The sequence below is a fragment of the Microcebus murinus genome, chromosome 7, assembly GCF_040939455.1.
Source record: "Microcebus murinus isolate Inina chromosome 7, M.murinus_Inina_mat1.0, whole genome shotgun sequence".
Classification (NCBI taxonomy): domain Eukaryota; kingdom Metazoa; phylum Chordata; class Mammalia; order Primates; family Cheirogaleidae; genus Microcebus; species Microcebus murinus.
In genome coordinates this window covers 4,953,667-4,977,718 of record NC_134110.1, presented here as the reverse complement: position 1 = coordinate 4,977,718, position 24,052 = coordinate 4,953,667, and the positions used below count along the sequence as shown (strand labels likewise).

General features: G+C 58.5%; 1 protein-coding gene across 1 annotated transcript in view; it reads left to right on the top strand.

Moving 5' to 3' along the window:
* SEMA4B (semaphorin 4B) overlaps nt 1-24,052 on the top strand; it is a 36,716-nt gene that overhangs the window by 11,025 nt on the left and 1,639 nt on the right. Inside the window, exons 2-14 of the mRNA XM_012763310.3 lie at nt 965-1,210; nt 14,838-15,001; nt 15,168-15,230; nt 17,076-17,174; nt 17,820-17,931; nt 18,198-18,311; nt 18,436-18,587; nt 20,060-20,241; nt 20,373-20,523; nt 21,661-21,871; nt 21,969-22,084; nt 22,355-22,521; nt 23,836-23,921. Of these exons, the coding sequence (XP_012618764.2) occupies nt 1,087-1,210; nt 14,838-15,001; nt 15,168-15,230; nt 17,076-17,174; nt 17,820-17,931; nt 18,198-18,311; nt 18,436-18,587; nt 20,060-20,241; nt 20,373-20,523; nt 21,661-21,871; nt 21,969-22,084; nt 22,355-22,521; nt 23,836-23,921 (1,741 nt within the window). The 5' untranslated portion in view covers nt 965-1,086. The remainder of the gene's footprint in view (nt 1-964; nt 1,211-14,837; nt 15,002-15,167; nt 15,231-17,075; nt 17,175-17,819; nt 17,932-18,197; nt 18,312-18,435; nt 18,588-20,059; nt 20,242-20,372; nt 20,524-21,660; nt 21,872-21,968; nt 22,085-22,354; nt 22,522-23,835; nt 23,922-24,052) is intronic.

Sequence of the window (24,052 nt, the reverse complement as noted above, 5' to 3'; positions counted from 1 at the left end):
TGTTTATATTTTAATGTTGTTAGGGATCCTCTAAACTGAGTTCAGAACCCACTGAGGCGTCCAGTCTGTACTTGGAAACCCCTGGTCTCAGCAGAGCGGAAGCAGGAAGACTGGGTTGGGTGCCTCCAGGATTCCACTCCAGCCTTAGAGGGTTCTTTTCTCTGCTGGGCCACGTGCAGGTTGTGTAGGTCTCACTTCCTTGGCTGTACATTAAATACTATTATCCCACATAAGCTAATCTTGCCCTCCTCCACCCGAGGGCTTCGCGTGGACAGAATTGTAAGCACGGACGCCCCCGCAGGGGACCTGGACTAAGTGCTGAGCCTGCAGTGAATGCGCTGCGGTGGACGGACCCGTGCAGAAATTACCCTCCCAAGCAATGGGTCTCCCTGTGGCCGCAGCACGAGCTCGGCCGAGCTCCTTAGGTCGCAGACAAGTGGGTGCTAGGAGTATGGGGTGGGCATAAAGGGAGGAGCCCAAGGCCTGACCCTCCCGAGGCACGGAGCGGAGAGACGCAGGTTTGCTCCCAGCGCGGCGGACGGAGGGTCTCCAAGGAGCCGGAAGGGGCCCGCGCGGCGGTGGGAGGGTCTGCGGGGCGGGGGCGGGGCACTGGGGCCAGCTCTCGTCCGCGCCCCGCGCTCGGGCGGCCTCGGCAACCCCGGAGCCCCGGCTTGGCCCCTCCGGGCGCGCCCCCAGCCGAGCGCCCCGCGCCGGCGCCCCTCGTGGTTCCGGAGCCGGGGACCGGGAAGGGGGCAGGGGCAGGGGGCGGGCCGGCAGGGGCGGCGCGGGGAGGGGCAGGCCTAGCCGCCCCACTTCCTCCTTCGGCCCCGCCCTGGGGCGCTCGCGGCGACTCCGTCCCGTCCCGGCCGCGGGACAGGCGCTGGCGCGACGACCCGGGCGCCGGGGGCGGAGGGGCCCGCGCCGCAGCAGCCCGCCTGACCCGGCCTCCCACCTCCACCCCTAGGTCGGGAGGCGGAGGCCCCCGGAGCGAGCCGGGGCGGACTGCGGGGCGGGGCTGCCGCCCGAGTCTAGTCGAGCCACCTGAGCCGGAGCCGCAGGACGCCGCCGACCGGGTCGCGCGCCGCGATGGGCCGGGGGAGCTGGCGGGGTGTGCCGCCGCGCCGGCCGCCGCTGCTGCCGCTGCTGCTGCCGCTGCTGCTGCCGCCGCGGGCGACGTGGGCGCTCGGCCCCCGGGTCAGCCTGCCGCTGGGTGAGTGCCGGGGACCCCGGGCGCGGCCGGGTGGGGCGGGCCGCGGGAGAGGGGCTTCGACAAAGGACGGGGGAGGGGGCCTGTGGGGCTGCGGGCCCCTTTCTTCCGCTTTCTTTCTGGGTGAGGAGGGGGTCGCGCGCCGTCGCCCCTGCTCGTCCCCTTAGGAGGGTGCACTTTGGGTGGAGAGGTGGGGGGCGGTGCTGGCCCCCCGCTGGTCCGCCTGCCCTTCTCCTTGTGTCTTTGATGCTGACCCGAGCCAGCAGCGGTGCCGCCCCCCAGGGCAGCGCGGGGTAGAGGGAGGCCCGTGCTTGCCGCCCTATAAACACTGGGGTTCTGGCATTCCCTGCAAGTCGCAGCAGCGCGGGGAGCTCTGGTGGGGCGCTCGCTCGGTCCTCCCAGCCCCGACATGGAGGGACCCCACCCCCCCAGTCCCTAGGAGAGACCAGACCGGGGATGGAGGCAGCTCTGGGCCTGAGGTTCCCAAGCCCTGGGAGTGACCCCTCCTTAGAGCGACCTGGGAGTACCGTCCTTGTTGGGCGAGTTCCTTTCCTGGTGCTCACATCTGAGTCTGTGACCACCTCCCTTACCAGCCCTTCTCTCTTCCCTTTTCTTACTTCCTTTCATCTAGTTGCTTCTCCAATTCCCTGGGGCCCTCAGGCTTTGGATTCAGAGGGTCCTGGATCCCAAGCCCATTTCTAATACTAGGCAAGTCACACCTTCTGCTCCTGGCAGTCGTAGGTATCTTGCAAGGCTGTCTTGGGGATTTAATGAAACTAGGTGTATTTCCGTGGCATAAAGTATACAGGTGCCCAACAGATGCTGTATCTCCAAGCCCTTTAACTTGTTCGTTGTCACGTTGTATGCATTGGAATAAACTATAAATTAGAGGTTCCAAACTGAAACTATACCACACTTCTTTCTCCGTACAGCGTCCCCACCCCTAAAAGCATCCTATTTACAAGAGGAAACAGTAGAATCAGCACTTAAGGCATGGCCCTGGTAGCCTCTAGTTACCCTATCTGAACTCCTATCTGAAACATTGCAGATGACCTGGGTTCAAATCCTGTCTCAGCCACTTAGTAACCACGTGACCTTCAAAAAGCCACTTAACCTCTCTGGGCCTTGATTTCCTCATCTGTAAACTAGGGATAATAATAGCACCTACCTCAAGTTTGTGAGGATTAAATCAGCTGATGTTTGAAAAGACCTAAGGACAGGGCTTGGTACAGAAACTGCCCGTCTAGTGTTAGCTGTCATTCTTATTATGCATTTAGCTCAGAATTCACTCCCGAACATCCTGCACAGATTAGCGTCCATTCGCCCTGGCGTGGAGATGGCGCCGGGGTGTTAGTTTCGCTGCAGCCCCCTGGGTGCGCCAGCTCGGGAAGTAAGGTGGACAGGTGTATCCAGACCCGGACTGCTGCCTTGCTGCCACTTCTGTTGTGGCCACAACTCCCTTTGCCCTTAACTCTCTCAGCTCTGGGAGAAGGCAGTGAGGTGAGGACAGATGATCTGACGGCCCCCACTGTGGCCCTGGGAAAGCTGGGCCAGCTCATGAGCTGTGTCAGAGACAGTAGGTCTTGTGGCCAACTCTGGGACGGGTTGGGGCCACTCACAGGGTAACTGGACAACAGAATTGGGGAGCTCTGGGGGGAAACCGAGGGGACCTGCTTCCTGAGAGCAGCCGGACACTTGGTTATTGTCGCCTACACAGCTTTAGGACCTGGCCCACTGCCACAGGTTCGTGACCACCCCCAGGCTTCTGCCACACAGCAGCACCCCCTGCTCGGATCACCTGGGTTCACCCGTCAGGGCTGCCGCAGTTGGGCAGGCGTTTTGCACGCTGTGCAGACTTGCCCGGCTGAGGGGTTGAGAGAACTTGAAGTGCAGTCCACACTCCGCTCTCCACTCGGGGGGTCCCGGCGGAAAAGATGCCTTCTGCCGTGTTCTTGGGGCTGGGTCCGTCCAGAGGGGAACCCTAGAATAGGTCGGCAGCACCCTGACCACCTGAATTTAAGAGCACATGTCCACACTGGGCTGCGTCACCACCAGGCCCCTGAGTGCTCCACTCTCTGGGCTTCCAGCCCCGGCAGTGCCTCACCTCCTGCCTCCATCTGCCTGTGGGCCCCTGGGCTGGCTCGGAGTCCCAGAGCGGAATGCCCAGGTGACCGAACAGGCTCGCCCTCTGAGTGTGGCCTGAGGCAGTTTCCTGCCCCGTCCCTGGGGGCTCATTAGATGTTCTGACAACGTGCCCATAGTGGTGGGTAGGCCCACAGTGACCATGGACGCTAGGCCCAGGGCCATAGTGACCCTCCCTCACAGGCCTCCCAGAGACAGGTATGGTACTGGAGGCCACGGCCCCCATGCTATCATCCAGAGACCTGGATGCCTAGGGACAATGGGCTGTGTCCAAGGTTTAAAACAACACCCCTTGAAGTGGAGCATGCAGTTTGCCCTGCAGCTGGGGTCCTTCATGCGGAGCCCTCACAGGGAACCACGGCCCATGTGGGGGCCGCAGGGCCCAGTGCCTCCCAGCCTGGCCACGTGGGAAGGAACAGAACAAACCTGCTCCCGTGGCTCATCAGAGTCTTATTGGGTCCCCTTATTTGGACAATTAAAGGGAGTTTTAATTTCCCCCGTCCCAGAAGTGCCTGGCTGGAAAGCTCTGGACACAGTGTTTCTGAAGCAGATTGGACGTAAATCTGTGGGCCTGCAGACTGCAGTCAACAAAACCCCATTGAGCAGGGAGAACTGGGCATTTGCTACGGATCAGCTGCTTGTCCTCTGACCCGGGCGCAGGCACGCAGGGTCAAAGCTGCCCTGAGAAGCCCACGATGCTCGCCCCGGGGTGAGTGTCCTGGCTGGTTACTGGCCTCTCACTGACGTGGCCTCTGCCCGCCACGAGCCTTAAGTGTCTGCGGCTCTGTCCTGTGGGCTGGCACCTGCGTGGCTGTTCAGAGCTGCGTGGAAAGAGATCTAATTGTGGTGCTAAGGACTTTGAGCACTAGCTTGCCACCCTCACTAATTGCACAATCCGGTGCAATCTCCCACCCGTCTCCAAGTGTGTTTTCACGTTAGGAAAATGTGCACGCTAGCAGGACCCATCTCACAGGGTTCTGAGAGGATTACGAGAAATAATGTATGTAAAGTGTTTGGCACAGTGCCTGGCACGTGCTGCGTCCCCAGTAAAAGGTAGCAGCTTCTGCTCTGCTGTGTTAGAAAGTCCCTGCCAGCCTTACGTGGTGAGGTCATTTGCATCAATTTGGTACATACTGCCTGGGCGCCCGAGGTATTCAGACCCTCTGCCGGGTGCCAAGACCGGGGCCCGCCCCTGCCAGGCCAGGGCTGCACCGTGCAGAGGAATGGAGCAGTGCAGACCCCACCCCTGCCTCGGTGCAGAAGACAAGGCGAGAACCCGGGGGGTGACTGGAGGTCATGCCCAGGGATCTTGCTTAATGTAGTTTTCAAATGCTCCTGGTTCAGCCCTTTCAAAGTCCTCCTTTGCCCCAAGAACCTCCCCTGCTTGGGGCTGGATCACATTCTCCCTCCCTGCTCCTCGCTGGTTCTGCTCTGCCCGCTGCATAACCCACATTCAGCAGGTGTTGAAACGCCTACGTGCCAGCCCAGGAGAGCGCTAGGCTTGCACAACTTTTTGGGCACATCTGGATGTACCGGCACGTTTATCCTCCAGGAAAGAGGGAGGATGGCGCGGGCCTGAAGGAAAGGCTGGACTTGGTCGTGTGCTCGGTCACTCCTTCCTTTATCCCCTTCTTAGGGCCTGTGCCAGCCCCAGTCAGCGCTCAGGCCAGTGCAAGGCTCAAGGGGCTTCTGGTACGGTCCGGAGGAGGAACAACAAAGCACAAGGCTCCTGTGGTCCAGGCCTGCCCTCGCTAGATTGGCTTTTTGGGAAGTCTTTCTGGGCTACATTCTCCAGCTGCTTTTCCCCAGCCGGCCCTCCCTGCCCCTCCTCCTTGCGGTCTGACCTCCCTGTCCTGGGAAGAGAACAGCTCACACGGAAGGGGCCATCTTTGGACAGATGCCTGAGGTCCTGTAAGGGCTCCACTCTGTCTCTTGCCAGTCCCAAGGCCACAAGCCTTTCCTCTGCTCCCAGCCTGGTGGGGTCGCCCCTAGCCGCTGCTCTTGCTGCCCATGTCTGCCGCAGGGCGGGAGCCAGCCCTTAGGTGGCACATCTGGCGTTCCAGCATGCAGTGCGTGGAACGAGGAAGCAGGTGAGGTGACAGGTGTGGAGCTGCTGCGGGCACCAGGCTTTTAGTGGTACCGTACTCCTAACCAGGGCCAGTTACCGACTGGCTTCCTCTTTCCTGGCCTCTTCTGGCTGGTCCTCCAGGAGGAGGGAGGAAGACTGCTCACTGTGGAGCGCTCATTATGTGCCAGGTGCCGCTCTTGGGCGCGAAGGGGCATTGCTTTGTTATACAGCTGAGGAAACCGAAGCTCAGAGAGGCTAACTCATATATCGTCAGGGTCATGCAGCTAGAAAGGTTTGGGACCAAGCCTTGGGGACAGTTCTCTGATTCAGTAACCATGTTCTTTTCACTAGGACAGCTGCCTCCGCTTCACCTGTGAGTTGCACAAAAGTAGCAAAATGGCCCAGCTCAGCCCTTGTATCGTTATGGGGTACAGATTTCCACCTGGTAAAGAAACCTATCGAAGTCAATCCCTGGACAGGACAGGGATCCAGCCGAGGCCCCCACGGAGCACAGGGGACTGGGGTGATGTCACCGACAGAGCTGTGCAGACAGGGGCACTGGGACAGACCCAGCCTGGAGATAGATTTTGTTCAGCCTCCAAGTGCTTTAGAAAAATTTTAAATTGGTCGCTGATATTTAAAACTTAGGAAATTTTACATAAAAATCCAGGCTTCCAGCTTTTCTGAAGATCTAGCAAGGCCGGGCCCCCACGCCACAGAGCAGCAAGCGTCTGGGGCTCACAGCAGCCGCCTCTCCAGAGGTTCCTGCCTCCAGGTGGCTGCACCCTCGCCCAGCCTGTCCTTCCCTTGCCTGCAGGAGTGGGCTTCTCAGGCAGCCAGCGGAAAGCACCTTGCATGTGAAAAAGGCCTAGAGCAGGAGTGGGGAGGAAAGAAGCCGGTGGGAGAAGTCGGGGGCACGGGCAGGGCCACCCCTGATGTTAGTGGTCCCTCTTGTGTGCAGAGCTAGGTCTTCCCAGCAATCCTGCAAGGCCTCCCTCTCAGGGAGGGCAGGTGACTTGTCCAGGGTTGCACAGCGAGTCAGTGATGAAGTTGAGATCCACACACACGCCTTGTGACCCCATGTCCGGTGTCTGGTCCCTGAGGCTTGTCTCCTCTCTAACTGCAGCACTTTAAGCTGTTACACTTCTGTCTGTGGCCCCTGGGATTCTAGGGCTGAGTGTTCGGTGCTTTGGGGAGGGGCAGAGTGGAAGCAGTGCTTCGCAGACACTTGTGGGCATGGGGCTTCAGGACCTCCATGTTGCTCCCTTTGAATCTGGGGCCCATCCTTGGACCAGAACACTCTGAACTGGGGCTTCTGTCATTCAGTCGTTCAACCAACAAATGGTTATGGAACAAGTGCTTGGAACCCACCTGATCAGGTATTGCAAATGTGATAAGACATGGCCTTGACCCTCAAGGTGTGCTGAGCTTGGTGGCAGAGATGGGCACAGAAAGCCCACTAGGATTGTCACCAGGGTTGCAGGTGCATTGTGAAAGGTGTGAGCAGGAAATGATGGGCACACAGAGAAGGGCCTTTGCCCAGCTAGGGGTTCAGGAAGGCCTGCCGGAGGAGGGGAAACCCAGCTGAATTGCAAAGGATGAGTGTGAGTTAGTCAAAGGGAAGGCCTTCCAGGCAGTGGCAACTGCCAGAGCAAAGAGCAGAGACGAGAAATGGGCCCTTGCATTTAAGTTCCGTGTCACTCAGTTGAAATGGGAGGGTGGCGGGTGGTGGGCTTGTGAGTTACGAGCTTGGACAATGGGGCAGCGTTGAAGGTTTATACAGGACAGTGACAGTGCCTAGAGAGCCCTCTAGCTGCAGCCAGCAGCTGGCCTGCAGGCAGGAAGCCTCTTGGGAGGCAGCTGTGGTGGCCTGGGTGAGAGAGGATAGTGACCGGGCTTAGGACTGCACTGTCGGAGAGCGGGAATGGAATGGATTTGGAAACTGCTGAGGAGGGAAAGTTGGCAGATCTGATTCGAGCTTGGATGTCTGCAGGTGGGTGAGAGGGAGGAGGAAAGGGGCACCTGGCGAGCAGGCCATGCAGACAGATGCCAAGCCAGGGAGTGGGACCACAGGAGGGGAGGCGGTGATGGAGGGAGGTGCGCACGGAGGGTCTCCCGCTCCGTGGGGTCTGGCGTGTTGGAGGGAGATCTGCACTCGGGGGTCATCAGCATCCACGTCGTGTAACTGACAGGAATGAGTGTGTGACCTGGGGCTTGCACAGAGTAAGAAGAGTAGGGCCGAGAGCAGACCCCGGAGAGCAAGAACATTCTCGCACAAAGCCTCGAGACGGGGAAGGGGGTTAGTGTCACAGACTCTGGGGCCTGGTAGCCTGGGTTCAGATCTCAAGCCCACCATTCTTCCCACCTGGGCGACTCCCACTGAAATGGGGTGATAAACCCTACGTCAAGACAACCTTGTGAGGATTCCACGGCTTAGTCCAGGCGAAGGGCTTAGTAAGCGCTAAACTGAACTACGTTATCTCTTTGGGGGATGGAGGCCCAGGAGGAGCGTGAAGGAGCTGCAGAGTGATCCTTGAGACCTTTGGGGCACCGTCGCCTAGAGTGCAGGGGCTCACTGGGGCGGCACGCTCCGAGTGCAGGTCTGGCGGGGAGTCGATCCCTGGCCACGGCTGGGCTGACCCTGCCCAACGTGGGGCTGACTGAGGCCCGACTCCATTGAGGGCTTTGTGGGAGGGGAGGAGTGGAGATGGCACGGGCAGCTGTTCTTCTCTGGAGTGTGTCTGGGGCCCGGGAGACGCGAGGCACAAACATTTCTAGAATGGACGTGGAAGACACAGATTGCTTTCTCAGAGGTAGAGTTGATCACCCAGGACTTGGTCTCTGACATTGGGCTGGAGAGTTGAGGATGTTTATGCCCAACGGCCCCGACTTCCTCAGAAAACGAGGGGGCATCTATCTGTGAGGGAGGAAGGTGACCGCGCCAGGCCTCAGGAGGGAGGGGCGGCTGGGCAAGAGCCAGCCCCGAGCGGGCGGGCCGGGGAGCTGGCCGTGGTCCTGGGTGGTCCTCTGCGGTGGCGGTGGAGGGCGGGCTCCTGGGGCGATGCCAGCGGTCCGTGCCACTGTGGCACAGGTCCCAGGTGAGGGCTGTGAGGCACTGCCAGCTGGGGGCCACCTGGGGATTCTGGCAGGGGCCACTGCGAGGCAGGCTTTCTGGAAGATGCCCACCCCAGGAAGACAGATGCCTGGAGGCTGGGTGCCCTGGCCCTTTCTTCCTCTTTGTTGGTCCCCTCAGCCTGTAGGGAGGACCTTTGGCACACAGTGACTGTCGTCCCCTGGCTGGGGACTTTGCCCTGGCACTGGCCTGGTGACAGCAGTGTTGGCCCCCTCCTCCCTGCTCTTACAGCCTGGGGAGGCGGTGGCCGCCCTCTGCTTCCTCCCCAGCACGGGGCAGTGTGGAGGGCAGGAAGCGTCCAGGTCAGCCAGCCGTGCCCCGGCCTGTGCGCCGTCAGCACTCCTGGCCGGACAAGTGGGTCCAGGGTTCTGGTGACTTGGCGCGACGTCACTGGGGAAGAGGTGCTCCAACAGAGCCTCCCCCGAGGCTCTCCAGGCACTCGTCCCGCCCAGACCCCTCCCTGGGGGGGCAGCAGGGCCGGCTGGCTGCCTCCCCCCACGGGGGCCGCCTTCCCTGCTCCGACTCCACAGGCGAGCTGGTGTTCTCTGGCCTCGTCCTGCCGGGGCCTGTGCAGGACAGGATGTTAGTTGGGGCCAGGTCAGCGTCTCGCTGGGGAGGAGCCGGGAGCCACGGTGGAGAGAAAGGTGGGGTGGGGCTCTGAGTCACCGCGCTGCCCCAGCTCGCTCGCTGGCCCGGGGTGGGACTGCCCGGGGTGGGGATGGTGCTGAGCCCTATTCCCGTCGTCTCACCCCAGAGAGCCCCAAGCTTCCGGCTGAGTCACAGGGAAGGGGGAAACTCTGGAAGGGGCTGGGGGCTGAGTTGTTCCCAAGTCACTTCCTGCTGAGAGCCCCACCCGCTGGGCTGGGGAGTGGGTTCTGCAGGTGGCTCTCGCTGCCCAAACCAGCGTGCCCTCTCCCTCCAAGGAGGCTTGGCGTTGGGGCACCCCGGGCCAGGCCAAGCCCCCATCTTGCCTTCTTGGAGGGTGGTCTGCCCAGCGGGAGCGCTGGCCCTGGAGAAGCCACCGGCTTAGGCCCTCCCTGGGTGGATGGAGAGGTTTCGTCCCGACTGGGAAAACCAGCCACGGCCTCGGGCAGGACCAGCTTTCCTCATACTGGAGGAACCCGCTGGGGAGATGGATCCGAGCAGCTCAGGCGGACCAGGACACCGAGCAGGCCACTCTCCTTGGCACAACAGAGAGCAGCTCAGGTGTAGGGGAGCAAAGTGTGGGACTCACCCCGCCGCCCCCCGAGTCACTTGTGCACGAAGAGTGCCCAGCAGCGAGCACACAGGCACGGACAGGCCTGCGGTATGGTGCGCACGCGCGCGCACACACACACACACACACAGAGGCAGGCTCAGGCAGGGCCCCGCACAGACGTCTGTGCTCTTACTCTGTCACTCTGGAGGTGACCCCAGGCACCGGGGCTCTTAGATCACTGTTCACACTGTTCACAGCACTGAGCACGGACCAGCTCATGTACACACAGCCCATGTCTGTCACACGCGTGTCCCCATTTTTGAGCTGATGCCTTCTGCTTTGGCCAGGAGACCCTTGTGTGCCCAGGTGCAGGCCTAGGTTAGAGTCGCCAGGCTAAGCTCTCTCGACTTGTGGACGAGGGAGGCCCAGCTCCCCCCAAGCAGCCCCGTCCCTCTGGCAGCTCTTGCTGGGCTGGATTTTCCTGCAGGGCTTTTGGATTTGTTTTTGAGCCACTTGTTGAGTGTTGGTCGTGTGCCAGACACCATGCCACCCTGAGATAACGTGTGCAAAGTTGTTTTGAAGAAAGCTCCCGGTAAATGCGGGTTATTATGTATATTATTATTTACATACATAATCTCATTTCTTCTCATAACAACCCTATGAGGCAAAGCGCTATTATTTTACCCATTCGACAGATAAGAAAGCGAGGCTCTCAGAGGTTAAGTGGCTGGTCCTGGTAGCACGCAGCTAGCAGGTGGCAGGAGCTGGGTTTGAACCCAGGTCTCTGGCTGCAGTCTTCACCCTTAATTTCTGCCTCTTGAGACTCCCAGTTGGGAAGCCAGCCCCACTGGCCAGGCCCGGTGAGGTCCACCAGTGGAAGGGGGCCCACGGGGCCAAGGCCATCAGCACACCGTAGCTTTGCGCCTGCAGCTCAGGGCGGAGGGACGAGGACAGGCGTGGCGGGGACCCCCAGCATGGGAACGCCTGGGGTAGGGGGCCCCTGGCCCGCTCTCCAAGGCACGTTTCCGCTTTGCATCCTTTGGTCACTTCATTTACTGTACACCCAGCGCAGGAGGAGTCTGGGGATCTTGAGAAGCTGGCTTGTTCGGAGGGCTGGCCTGAACCCCGGCGTCCCTCCAGCACGGCCGTGCCGTCTGCAGGCCCCTTGGCAGGTTTCCACCTCCTCGCCCAGGCGTACGTGGGGTTGAGCCGCCACCTGGGGCCTCGGCTTATCTCTGACTCCTGGCATTTCTGTGCTGGACGGATTCCAAGGGCAGCCTGCTGCTCAGACTAAATAGCACCTGCCCAGGTGGAAACGCGCCTCTGCCGGCAGATTCACACTGGTCCCGGCTTTCAGAAAACTTCGTGGAGGACGCAGAAAACAAGGAGGGGCCACAGCAGCTCTTTGTCCTGGTCTCACGGGCTGCTCGTGGCACGCCTGTTGAGTTATTTTCTCATCCTCCCGGTAACGTGTATGAGGAAGCTGCAGCTCAGTGAGGCGATGTGTACACTGCCCCACGGAAGGGCCTGCTTGGTGCTTCTCGAAGTGTGGTCCCCGGGCCGCCGACTCAGGATCACCTGCGAGCTGGTAAAACTGCACGTTCTGGGGCCCTGTCCCAGACCGGCACGTCAAAATCTCTGGAGGCAAGCCCAGAGGCTGGGGCGTCCGCCCTGTGCTTTGCAGGCCGGGGGCTCAGGAAGGAAGCCTCCTGGGCTGGCGCCCTGCCCGAGCTCCTTTGTTGCTGTGGGGCTTTGTACAAGTTGCTTCAACTCTCTGAGCCTTGCTTTTTTTTTTTTTTTTTTATTTTTTTTTTGAGACAGAGTCTCACTCCGTTGCCTGGGCCAGAGTGCTGTGGCGTCAGCCTAGCTCACAGCAACCTCAAACTCCCTGGGTCTACAGGCATGTACCACCATGCCTGGCTAGTTTTTTCTATATATTTTTAGTTGGCCAATTAATTTCTTTCTATTTTTAGTAGAGACGGGGGTCTCGCTCTTGCTCAGGCTGATCTCAAACTGCTGACCTTGAGTGATCCGCCCCGCCTCGGCCTCCCAGAGTGCTAGGATTACAGCCGTGAGCCACTGCGCCCTGCCTTCTCTGAGCTTTGATTTCCTCATCTGCAAACTGGGAATGACAGCAGTACCCACCTCAGCGTTATGGGGGAGGCAGGGAGTTAGCATCTGCGGCGGGCTGAGCACAGCACCTTCCCAGCGGAGTGCACCTGTGGGCGCCAAGGAGAAGGGTCTCCTTAAAGGTGGCGGGTTTTCTCCAGGGCGGGGCGCAGGAGCACAGGCTGCTTGTTCCAAAAGGCTCATTGGTTCGTGGCGTAAAGTACGAGCAATGTGACGGCCCGGTCTGTTGGGAAACTTTCTAACCTGGAGAAGTGGGAGGTCAGTACTGGGAGCTTCGCCTGGGCCTCCCAGCGCGGAGTGCCGAGAGGAAGTGGTGCGGGGTGAGGAGCCGGGGGTAGAGGCCTGGAGTCCCGTGATTCGGTGCTTCCACAAAGAGAGGCTCTTACTGGTTTAAAGAGAGTCACCTTCGGACTGTGGTCACCCTGGGTGGTCTCGGACTATGGGCAGGGCTTTCCCCCACGAGCCCAGCGCAGCCCCACTTCTAGCTGGTTCCAGAGTGGGACGAGACCCCCCCCAGCTGCAGAGCCAGACACGTTCCCCATAAACTCCTGTGCTGACCCCGTTGGTCACCACCTTCCCTCACCAGGGGATGTCCTGAGGAATGGCCCTGGGACCCTGTCATGCTGTTGGTTGGTGAGGTGCCGTCCGCCCCGCCCCAGCAGGTCTGCTGGGAAGCCCCGCCTGAGGGCTTCCTTGGGCACCGGCTGCCGGTAGGCATGCACCTCCTGGATGGCCAGGACGAAGTAACTTCATTTCTCTTTTTGCTTTGGCCACTGGGAGGCCCAGCACTCCAAGCGCAGCCCGTAGCTGCGCGAAGATCTGACCGGCTGGCGTGAATCGTTTCTTCCTTGACAGTTTAGGTGTTCCCTTCAGATGTGTTCTCTCTCCACTCCTGGTTGTGACGTTGCTGTTTCACTACTTTCTTTTCTTTGTGTTTCCTTGCCCGTGGTGGAACCAGGCTGGGGGTACGTAAACACCCTTGAAATTGTCCTCACAGCTGCTTGGTTGGGCATGTTGCACTCTCTGCCTCCTCGGCTTCACGAGACCGTGTTTGCGTGTGTGGCCGTGACCCACTGGCAGCTGGATGCGCCTGGGGTCGGCCAGGGCGGCTGCTCTTGCTTGTTTTTCTGTTCTCATCAGCTGCTTAGAATTTTTAAAATAATTTCTCTCCAAACCCATTAGTTACTCAAAGCATAATCAGTACTCTGGTAGATATATAGGGTATTTCTTTTTTTTTTCCCTTCCTTCTCTCTAATTTATGTGTTTCACGTTACATGAGTATAACCTGGTTACCATGGAATCCCAAAATGGTAACAAGTGAAAAGGAAAAAAAAAAAGTTACCCATCCTACCAGAGATTCCACATTTCAGCATTTTGTGATACATCCTTCTGAATTTTTTTCTGTGTTTATATTTTTCCCACAAAAACTAGAATCTGACCATACACACTATTTATTTTATAACCTTCATTTTCACTTGGTGGTGGATAATTAGTGTCTTTCCTTGTTATTGCCTATTCTGCAACAAAGAAAAATATTTACAGTTTGTATCAAGGATGCACGCACTGCTTTGTTGCCCAGGCTAGAATGAGTGCTGTGGTATCAGCATAGCTCACAGCAACCTCAAACTCCTGGGCTCAAGCCATCCTCCTGCCTCAGCCTCCTGAGTAGCTGGGACTACAGGCATGCACCACCATGCCCGGCTAATTTTTTCTCTATATATTAGTTGGCCAATTAATTTCTTTCTATTTATAGTAGAGACAGGGTCTCGCTCTTGCTCAGGCTGGTTTTGAACTCCTGACCTCGAGCAATCCGCCCGCCTCGGCTTCCCAGAGTGCTAGGATTAAAGGCGTGAGCCACCACGCCCGGCCTGTTTTTGCAAGTGTGGAATGGTTTGTCGTAAAAGCAAAAACCATCTCAGTCGCCCCCGGCCCTAGGCCTTTCTAAAAGGGACAACTTTTAATCATGCAGCGTCCGTGTTCTGCCGTTGCTTCCTCCATATCTGCCAGTGAGATGCTCATCCCACTGTCTCTTGGCTCGGCTGACTCCCTGACTTTCTGAGGAAATAAGGCTTCCCGCCTCTCACAGCGCCCTCCCCGCCTCCTCCCAGCGCGGCTCAGCTGCCGCGCTGTGTTCCGTCACTGGTTGCCTCTGCAACTCAGAACAACACACTTCAACCTCTGTTCCTCTGTTTCTTGTTCCATTAGCCATTGACAGCGTCTTGTGACCCCCTGTGCTCTCAGGAGAAGACATTAGAGTCTCCACTCCTAACCGCCACCCCCCGTCATGATGTCTGTCTGTTGTATGTTCAAGTCCCTGGCGTCAAGGTTGATGGCTTTCCCGTTCTGTCAGTAGCCGTCGGTCTTCCACGAGCGACTGTGGGGTGGTGCTCAGCACCACCATTGGTGGTGGCCATCGCCCACCGTCGCATTGCTCCGTGAGTGTGAGTCACGTTCACTGCAGGGCCGAGGAATGGGCTGCACTTACATCTCCTTCTCTTTGGGTCTAGTGTCACTCAAAGGAAAGTGTTCATTGTATTTTCCTTTCTCAATACCATGGGCCCCAAAACCACCACTTTACATTTTAGTTTGCTTCGTATTTTGACCATGTGCTTTTCTTGCTTGTCTTTCAGGCGTTTCTAATACAACATTTTTACCAGCTTCATAGTGTTCCATCGAATAGAGAATCATGATTTGTTTTCACCCAGTTCCCTATGGTTGGACTGACTTCCAATTTTTCATGAATGTGAATGGTGCTATAGTTAATGTTCCTTTACATCCATCTGTGTGTTGCTTATGTGATGTCTGAGAGTCCAGGAATGCCATCCCCCTCCCCCGAGCCCCTTGCCACCCATTGCCTTGCTGACTTGCCTTCGATTAAACGGGCCTATTCTAGACGTCGGTGTGAGAGGCGTCTCGTGGGAGGCGTGGCCCCAGGTAACATCCATCTTCATCTCCCCAGGCTCTGAAGAGCGGCCCGTCCTCAGATTTGAAGCTGAGAACATCTCCAGCTACACGGCCCTCCTGCTGAGCAGGGATGGCAAGACCCTGTACGTGGGAGCCCGGGAGGCCCTCTTTGCTCTGAACAGCGACCTCAGCTTCCTGCCGGGCGGGGAGTACCAGCAGGTGAGAGATGTCGCCCAGGGCTGCCTCGCCGGGCAGAGGGTGGCAAAGGGAGGATGGACTGGAAGCTTGACCTGCTGGGTCCGAGGACGATGCAGATGGGAGAGGAGGGAGGCTCAGAGGATCTTCCATCGCGCTTGCACACTCACCTTCCCGTCTCGTCCCCCAGCTGCGGTGGAGCGCGGACGCAGAGAGGAAACAGCAGTGCAGCTTCAAGGGCAAGGACCCGGAGGTGAGCAGCCCCTGGAGCGAGCTGGGCTGCGGGAGGGATGGAGGACGGAGGCAGGAGGTGGGAACACATACAGCCAGGTGTGGTGGAAAGGACCTGGGCTTCTGAGATCACCAGACCTGGCTTGAATCCCAGCCCTGTACTTATTTTTCTTTTTCTTGAGACAGGGTCTCACTCTGTCACCTGGGCTAGAGTGCAGTGGCATCATCCCAGCTCACTGCAGCCTCAGACTCTGGGCTCAAGTGATCCTCCTGCCTGAGCCTCCTGGGTAGCTGTGACTATAGGCGTGCGCCACCATGCCTGGCTAATTTTTGTATTTTTTGTAGAGATGGGGTCTCGCTCTTGCTCAGGCTAGTAGTGTCAGACTCCTGAGCGCAGGCAGTCCTCCCGCCTCGGCCTCGCAAAGTGCTAGGATCGCAAGCATGAGCCGCCGCGCCCGGCCCCAGCCCTATACCTCTTATCTCCTTGGACCGAGATTCACCTCTCTGAGCCCTAGTGTCCCCGCCTATAACGTGGGGATAATGACGTCTGTCTCACTGGGCTTACAGTGAGGATTCAGTCAGCTAAAGGTGTAAGGCACTTGGCATATGACAAGTGCCAAATTAATTCATAGTTGATGAAGCTGGGCCTGACGTCCTCAGCTTCCAGCAGTGATTGGGTGGGGTGGGGGTTGTGTGCCCTGCAGATGGTCCTTGCTGTAGCGGGTCTGACAGATTCTGGTTTGGTTTTGGCCGAACCATCGGGTAGGGTTGGTCCAACCCAGGGCTCTCCTGGGGGACTCCCCACAATTCCCAGAGGCTGCCTGGTCCCTAGTGCAGCAGGTGGCAGCTAATGTGAAGGCAAAAGAGTGCCGGACTTGGGTCAAGACACGGGTTCGAGACCTGGCTGCCAATCCATTATTCATTTAACATTTGTTAAGCACTTGCTGTGTGTCCATGCACATGTGGGCACTGGTTTAATTGTGAAAAAGAAAAACCAGTAAGAAAAAAAAAAAGTCAATTTAAGAAGGTAATCAGTAAAAGACAAGTGGTATTGAGTCAGGATGAGCGGGAGGTGGGGGAGCCGGCCGTGGGCTCCACTCTGAGTGAGATATCTGGGAATCGAGGGAAGGGCTGAGCGGAGCAGGGATGTGGTCTCACGTGTGTTCTAAAAGGCTCGCTCTGGCCGTGGGCAAAGACGGTGGAAGGGAGACAGCCCGGCGAGGGGCGAGAGACAGACGGCAGTGGCTCAGAGCACGGGATACCACTGCAGGGGGCGAGGAGTGGTCGGATTCCGGGTGTGTTTTGGAGGTGGAGCCTCCAGGAGTTCCGGATGGGAAACTGTGGGACGTGACAGACCAGAGGAGTCAAGGCTGACTCCAAGGTTTAGGGCCTCAGCGACGGAAACGAGGGGGTTGCTGTTAAGGAAAGTGGAGAGAGCTCGGGAGGAGCACGGCTTCCGGGGAATGGGCAGAGGCTCTTTGCAGAGATGATACAGGAGTCTGGGTTCAGGGTCCGGGGTGAGTGTTTCCTCGCGTCCTGGGCTGTGGCTCCTCACCAGGGTGGTTGGGTGGGACCCATGGTTCTCACTAGGATTCTGAAGCTAACCACTGAGCTGAGCGGCCTGGACAGCCCGAGAGGGTGGGATTCTGTGCCCTCACCTCCCAGACCAGAGGAAGTTTACCCGGCTGGGCCCCGCGGCCCCTGCAGCACACACAGCCTCCTGCACCCCAGGAGGCTCCCCGATTCTTGCTGGTCCAGGGAGCAGAGGCCCATCCCCTGGCCGGGCCTTGGGCCTGGTAGGGAGGGCTCCGCGCTGCCCCCTGGTGGTGTGCCTGGGCCTGACGTCCTCTTCCCTCCTTGTCCCCAGCGCGACTGTCAAAACTACATCAAGATCCTCCTGCCACTCAACAGCAGCCACCTGTTCACCTGTGGCACAGCGGCCTTCAGCCCCGTGTGCACCTACATCGTGAGTGCCTTCTTCCTGCCCCAGGGGGCTGTTCTTTAGCATGGAGCCCTGGTGAAAGGCAGGGCTCAAGGGGCAGCTTCTAGGTAGCAGTGGGCTCTGAGAGTCCTGAGGTCACCACCCTGGCACCCAGCCTGGCCCGACAGCGGGGTGGGGGCAGGGGCGGGGGAAGGGCAGGGACATGCAATCCCCCACATACAGACATCTGTCCGGCCCACGGCTCGCTGTCCTCTCTGGCTTCCTCCAGCTTCTCCACCCTTCCCCTGCGCGATTCCCTCGTCTTACCTCGTACACCCCTCTTCGGCCCACACGCCCAGCGAGGCTGGCAGTCGAGGCAGTGGGTTTGGAGTCGGACATACCTGGGTTTCGGTCATGTTGCTGCCCCTCCCTGGCTCGAGTCACTCTGTGAGCCTCTCCTCCGCTGCCGGATGGGTCTGCTGATGCTGGCCACGTCGGGTCTCTGTGCGACAGGCAGCACCGTGTCCTGGGTGCTGGGGCGAGGAGGGCGGCCTCTCTGACACCTGCTCCCGTTTCCCCACACACCCCACCTGCCTGCAGAGTTGCCGCCTCTGGCACCTCCTCTCCTTCCCTGCTGAGCCCGTTCCCCATCCCCGGGCACGCCTGAGCCCGCCTGTCTGCTCCCTGCAGAACGTGGAGAACTTCACTCTGGCAAAGGACGAGGCAGGGAACATCCTCCTGGAAGATGGCAAGGGCCGTTGTCCCTTTGACCCCAATTTCAAGTCCACGGCCCTAATGGTTGGTGAGTATTGGGGGCATCATGGGCTGGCTCACTGAGGCTCTGTGTGGGGGCAGGCCGGAGCTGGTGGATCCATGCCAGGCTGATTCCCAGGGGCGCAGAGTGGTCATGGGCTGGCTTCGGGTTTGGCTTTTCCAAGTCCCTGCTCCCTACTCCTCCCTCGTACCATCGACAGATGGGCAGTGCCGGGGTCACTCTGGGCCCTAAGCAGGGAGAAGGGGCTGTGCCCAGGGGGCCGTTGCCATTCCCTGGGAATGCTCTCTTGGCAGATGGCGAGCTCTACACGGGAATAGTCAGCAGCTTCCAGGGGAATGACCCGGCCATCTCCCGGAGCCAAAGCCCCCGCCCCACCAAGACCGAGAGCTCCCTCAACTGGCTACAAGGTGAAGTCCCCCTGCGGCCCAGCCAGCGGCCAGTCGCGGAGGCCCCAGGGAGGGTGCGCTCTCCCCCCGCAGGTCCTGTCTGTGGGGCTCCTGGGCTGACTGAGCCCCCCACTGGCCCCCACAGACCCAGCCTTCGTGGCCTCAGCCTACATTCCCGAGAGCCTGGGCAGCTTGCAAGGTGACGACGACAAGATCTACTTCTTCTTCAGCGAGACCGGCCAGGAGTTCGAGTTCTTTGAGAACACCATCGTGTCCCGCATTGCCCGCATCTGCAAGGTGAGGGGCCGGGCCATCAGGGCGGCCACCCCAGGGACCCCAGAGGCTCCGTGGCTGCAGGATTGCAAATCTGTGGCCTTCCCCGTCCTCCAGAGAGGAAGAACTAGCTTAGTTCATGGCTTTCTCTCCTTTATTTTTTTTTATTTTTTGACATAGTGTCTCACTCTGTTGCTGGGGCTGGAGTGCTGTGGCCTCACCATAGCTCACTGCAACCTCCAGCTCCTGGGCTCAAGTGATCCTCCTGCCTCAGCCTCCCAGGTAGCTGGGACCACAGGCACGTGCCACCACGCCCGGCTAATTTTTCTCTTTCTCATAGAGACGGGTATTGATCATGCTTAGGCTGGTCTTGAACTCCTGAGCTCAAGCAGTCTGCCTGCCTCAGCTTCTCAGACTGCTGGGATTATAGGTGTTAGCCACTGTGCCTGGCCAATTCTCTCCTTTTAAATTAAAATATGTCTTCTTGGTTTTTTCTTAGAAAACGTGAATATAGAAATGTACACACAAAACCACTTACAAGTGGAAGAGGTAGTGTAGCATGGTGCTGAAGAGCACAGGCTGGGGCAGACTGCCTGGGCTCAAACCCTGCTGGTCGTGGGATCTTGGGCAAGTCCCTCAACCCTCTTTGTTAAGCAGTTTTTAATGCGTTAAATGGGAATAGTAACACCAGCCTGGCGGTCGTTAATCCGCGTAAAGCTCTCACAGACGTGGTCGGCAGTGACTGCACTAATAGTGTTGTGGCCCCCTTCACCCCACCACAAGAAGGGACCTCTGCTGACATTTTAGAATGTCCCTTTCTGGGCCGGGCGTGGTGGCTCACGCCTGTAATCCTAGGGAGGCTGAGGAGGGCGGATTGCTCAAGGTCAGGAGTTCAAAACCAGCCTGAGCAAGAGCGAGACCCCGTCTCTACTGAAAATAGAAAGAAATTAATTGGCCAACTAAAAATATATAGAAAAAATTAGCCGGCCATGGTGGCGCATGCCTGTAGTCTGAGGCAGAAGGATTGCTTGAGACCAGGAGTTTGAGGTTGCTGTGAGTTAGGCTGATCCCACGGTACTCTAGCCCAGGCAACAGAGTGAGATTCTGTCTCAAAAAAAAAAATGAAAGAATGTCCCTTTCTGATCCTGTCATTGCACATGTGTAACTGTGTGTGTGTTTATATTACTGACTCCTTCACAAACATGAGCCGTGCTGCGTTGGGCTCCTTTGGCTTCCTTGTCCCTGCAGCGGTAACCACGGACACCTTTCCGGATTTAGACAGGCGCTGCCCGGTAGTCCCTGGTCAGGGCCCCCCTCCTGACGGGGCAAGTACAGTGCCCTCCAAGTTTTCTCGGTCTCAGACCCAGTCCTGGCTTTCGCTTGTCCTCGTTCCTGGTGTCCGTCGTCTCAGCTACTGCCGGGGAGGGGACGGGGCGGAGGTACCATGCCTCCACCTCGTGGCCCAGCCTGTGCCTAAGACCAGCCCCTCCCCGCAGGGCGACGAGGGCGGCGAGCGGGTGCTGCAGCAGCGCTGGACGTCCTTCCTCAAGGCCCAGCTGCTGTGCTCCCGGCCCGACGACGGCTTCCCGTTCAACGTGCTGCAGGACGTCTTCACGCTGGGCCCCAGCCCCCAGGACTGGCTCGACACCCTTTTCTACGGGGTCTTCACCTCCCAGTGGTAGGGCCCTGGACCGAGCTGGGGATGGGAGGGGGAAGGACGGCGGGACTGGGGCCGCAGAGCTTTGGGCCCAGCTGGCCTCTGCCCGAGTCCCCAGGGCTCTTGGGCAAATGCAGCCGTTTCCTTTGCAGGCACGGGGGGACCACAGAGGGCTCTGCCATCTGTGTCTTCACCATGAAGGACGTGCAGAGGGTCTTCAACGGCCTCTACAAGAAGGTGAACCGCGAGACGCAGCAGTGGTACACCGAGACCAACCCGGTGCCCACGCCGCGGCCTGGAGCAGTGAGTGCTGCCTGCGCGCCACGCCCCCCGCAAAGCACCGCTTCTCTGCTTCTGTTTGCGCATGTTTAAAATGCGGACATAGGCCGGGCGAGGTGGCTCACGCCTGTAATCCTATAGCACTCTGGGAGGCCAAGGCAGGCGGATTACTCGAGGTCAGGATTTCAAAACCAGCCTGAGCAAGAGCGAGACCCCGTCTCTACTATAAATAGAAAGAAATTAATTGGCCAACTAATATATATAGGAGAAAAAAAATTAGCTAGGCATGGTGGCTCATGCCTGTAGTCCCAGCTACTCAGGAGGCTGAGGCAGGAGGATCGCTAGAGCCCAGGAGTTTGAGGTTGCTGTGAGCTAGGCTGACGCCACGGCACTCACTCTAGCCTGGGCAACAGAGTGAGACTCTGTCTCAAAAAAAAGGGGAGGGGGGACATACGTGCAGGCCTGCTTGCCTTCCCGGGTCAGCGTGTCCTCGTTAGGGCGCTTGCTGCGTGCTGTCGTAATCCTCCCTTTACTTGGTCCACTGCCCCACGAGCTGTGAACTCGTATTTAGTGTCAAGTGGCTGGATGAGCAGGCCTCGGGGAAGTAGTCCTGCTTTCCTGCAAGCCTCGCGGGCCCCTCTGAAAGCGGGCCTCGAGCCGGGCGTGAGTGCCGGTGGTCGTGCACGCGGGAGGCGATGCCAGGACTCCACGTGGGGAGCTGGGAGGGCTGAGCGAGGGAGGGAGGAAAGCCAGGAAAGGGCGTGCCAGGGAGCTGCTCCTGGGGTCCACGTGGGGCACACCCCAGCACGTCAGGACGCCCCAGGTGGCTGCGCTGGGGCACGTGCTCAGCCAGGGCTTCCTGAGCGCGGGTGGAGGGTGCTGGGCGGCGGGAGCGTGGTCCTGGCGCTCGAGGCCTGTGTGTGAGGGTGAGCGGTGGGGGCAGGGCGGGGCACAGCGAGGAAGCCCTCCGAGCCCCAAGCCCCACAGCCTGGGCTTTGCCGTGGCCTTCCCACCAGCGCGCTGGCTCTGTGGGGCTGCGGGGGCTGCGTCATGGCTCCCGAGTGGGGCAGATGCTGCCGGCACCCGCTGGGGGGTCGGGGCTCCTGATCCGCTTGCGGTCCCCAAGTGTCGCTGGCCTCACGCCACCACCTTCTCCCTCAGTGCATCACCAACAGCACCCGGGAAAGGAAGATCAACTCGTCCCTGCAGCTCCCAGACCGCGTGCTGAACTTCCTCAAGGACCACTTCCTGATGGATGGGCAGGTCCGCAGCCACCTGCTGCTGCTGCAGCCACAGGCCCGCTACCAGCGTGTGGCCGTGCACCGTGTCCCCGGCCTGCACCACTCCTACGATGTCCTCTTCCTGGGCACCAGTGAGTGGCTGCAGTGGCAGGCTTGGGGGAAGGGGCGTGCTTGGTGGGTCCTGGCCCGCGGGCTCCCCCCAGGGCCTGAGTCCTGTCCACGTTCCAGGTGACGGCCGGCTGCACAAGGCCGTGGCCGTGGGCCCCAGGGTGTACATCATCGAGGAGCTCCAGATCTTCTCGCCAGGACAGCATGTGCAGAACCTGCTGCTGGACACTCACAGGGTGAGCAGGTGAAGGGGGTGTCCATGTGTTTGGGGGGGTGCCCCTCCATCATCACCAGGCAACCCCCACCCAGCGGTTTCTCCCTGGCCCCAGCAAGATGGGAGGATACTGGAGCCAGGCACGGGCTATCAGAAAGTGGGGGTGCTGGGACCGTGATGGAGGCCCCTTGGGGGTGACAGTGGGTGGCACGAGAGCCAGCTGTGGCCATGGGCAGTGGCCCTGGCTGCCCATGCTGCCTCTCACTCATCATCCCCGTGGCTGGCTGTGCAGGGGCTTCTGTACGCTGCCTCGCAGTCGGGCATAGTCCAGGTGCCCGTGGCCAACTGCAGCCTGTACCAGAGCTGCGGGGACTGCCTCCTCGCCCGGGACCCCTACTGCGCATGGAGCGGCTCCAGCTGCAAGCACGTCAGCCTCTACCAGCCCGAGCTGGCCTCCAGGTGAGCTCCTTGCCAGGCCCTCTGCAGGGCCATTACGTGGCCTCATTTACAGCCACCGTCTCAGCATAACTGATAAGTAGATCCTCTGCTTACTGTCAGAAGTGTTGAGGTTCAGACAGTAAATTAGATGTTCGCCTTAGCTACCTGTAAAGTGGGAACAAGCTTTGTGTTAAAGATGAAATGTCACAGCTTTGAAGAGCCTCGCTGGAGAACGTGGATTGGCACGGGAACACGTTTTAGTAACAACAGGACTACAGAATGGTCCATTAACAAACCTGTTAAAAATTGGTTTCAGAATAACCTATATGGATTATAAAATGTTCATTTAGAAAATAGGGATGAGCACAGACAAAACTACCCTCATCCCACCACCTAGAGAGAATCACAGTGAGATTTTTGACATGTTATCCTCCTTGATTTTTCTGCGTAAGTGTAAAATAAACAGAAATCCCTATATTTTAGACAAAGATGGGATCTGTCCCATTTGTACTACTCTTGGTTCACACATGGATACATCTGGTGTTAGTCTTGTATTTTAAGAAGCCAAGTGTGAGTACTGGAGGGACCTACCGAGGTTAACTGTCAACGATTGCCGGCTGGTGGGGTGTGGGTGATTTTTTTTAGTGTTGTCTGTTTCCTGAGTGCATCGAGTTATCCTTCTTTATTAGTTTTTTTATTAAACAAATCTATGCATGTGCACTAATAAAAAAAAAAAAGGAAAAGACATACATGCATATACAGATCCAGCATCTTTCAAGACTTTTTCTGAGGGTACATACACTGTTTTTATAATTAAAGAAATTATTATAGTACTTTTTTTTTTTTTTTTTTAAGACAGGGTCTTGCTCTGTCGCCTAGGCTGGAGTGCAGTGGTATCATCATAGCTCACAGCAACCTCAGACTCCTGGGCTCAAGCGATCTTCCTGCCTCAGCCTCCTTAGTAGCTGGGACTACAGGCCTAATAATTTTTCTTTTTTTAATAGAGACAAGGTATAACTCTGTTGCTCAGGCTGATCTTGAACTCTGGCCACAAGCAATCCTCCTGCCTCAGCCTCCCAAAGTACTAGCACAGGAATGAGCCACTGCACCAGGCCTATAGTAACTGTTATTTGAAATAATGTGTATAGACAGGGGAGACGCTGACTCAAACCCTGTGCGGGCGGGGAACCAGTGTGGGAAAATCTCTTATGTCCTGCCTTGGGCCTGTGGTCCCTGCACACCAGGTCCCTTGCTGAGGCCCAGGTCTACACTGAGGTTGAGGGATATGGGCTCACAGGGCTCCCTGGCCTACCCTGAACTCTCTCTGGTCCTCAGGCCATGGATCCAGGACATCGAGGGAGCCAATGCCAAGGACCTCTGTAACACCTCCTCGGCCAGGCCCCGGTCTTTTGTACCAAGAGGTGAGGCGCCCCCAGAGGGTAGAGGGAGAGGTGGGGGCCACCAGGCCTGCTTGGAAGGCTCCTTCCTCCAGGCTGATGGGTGCAGATGCCCTTCCTCACATCCACATCCCCAGCCCCACAGGCAGGGCCCC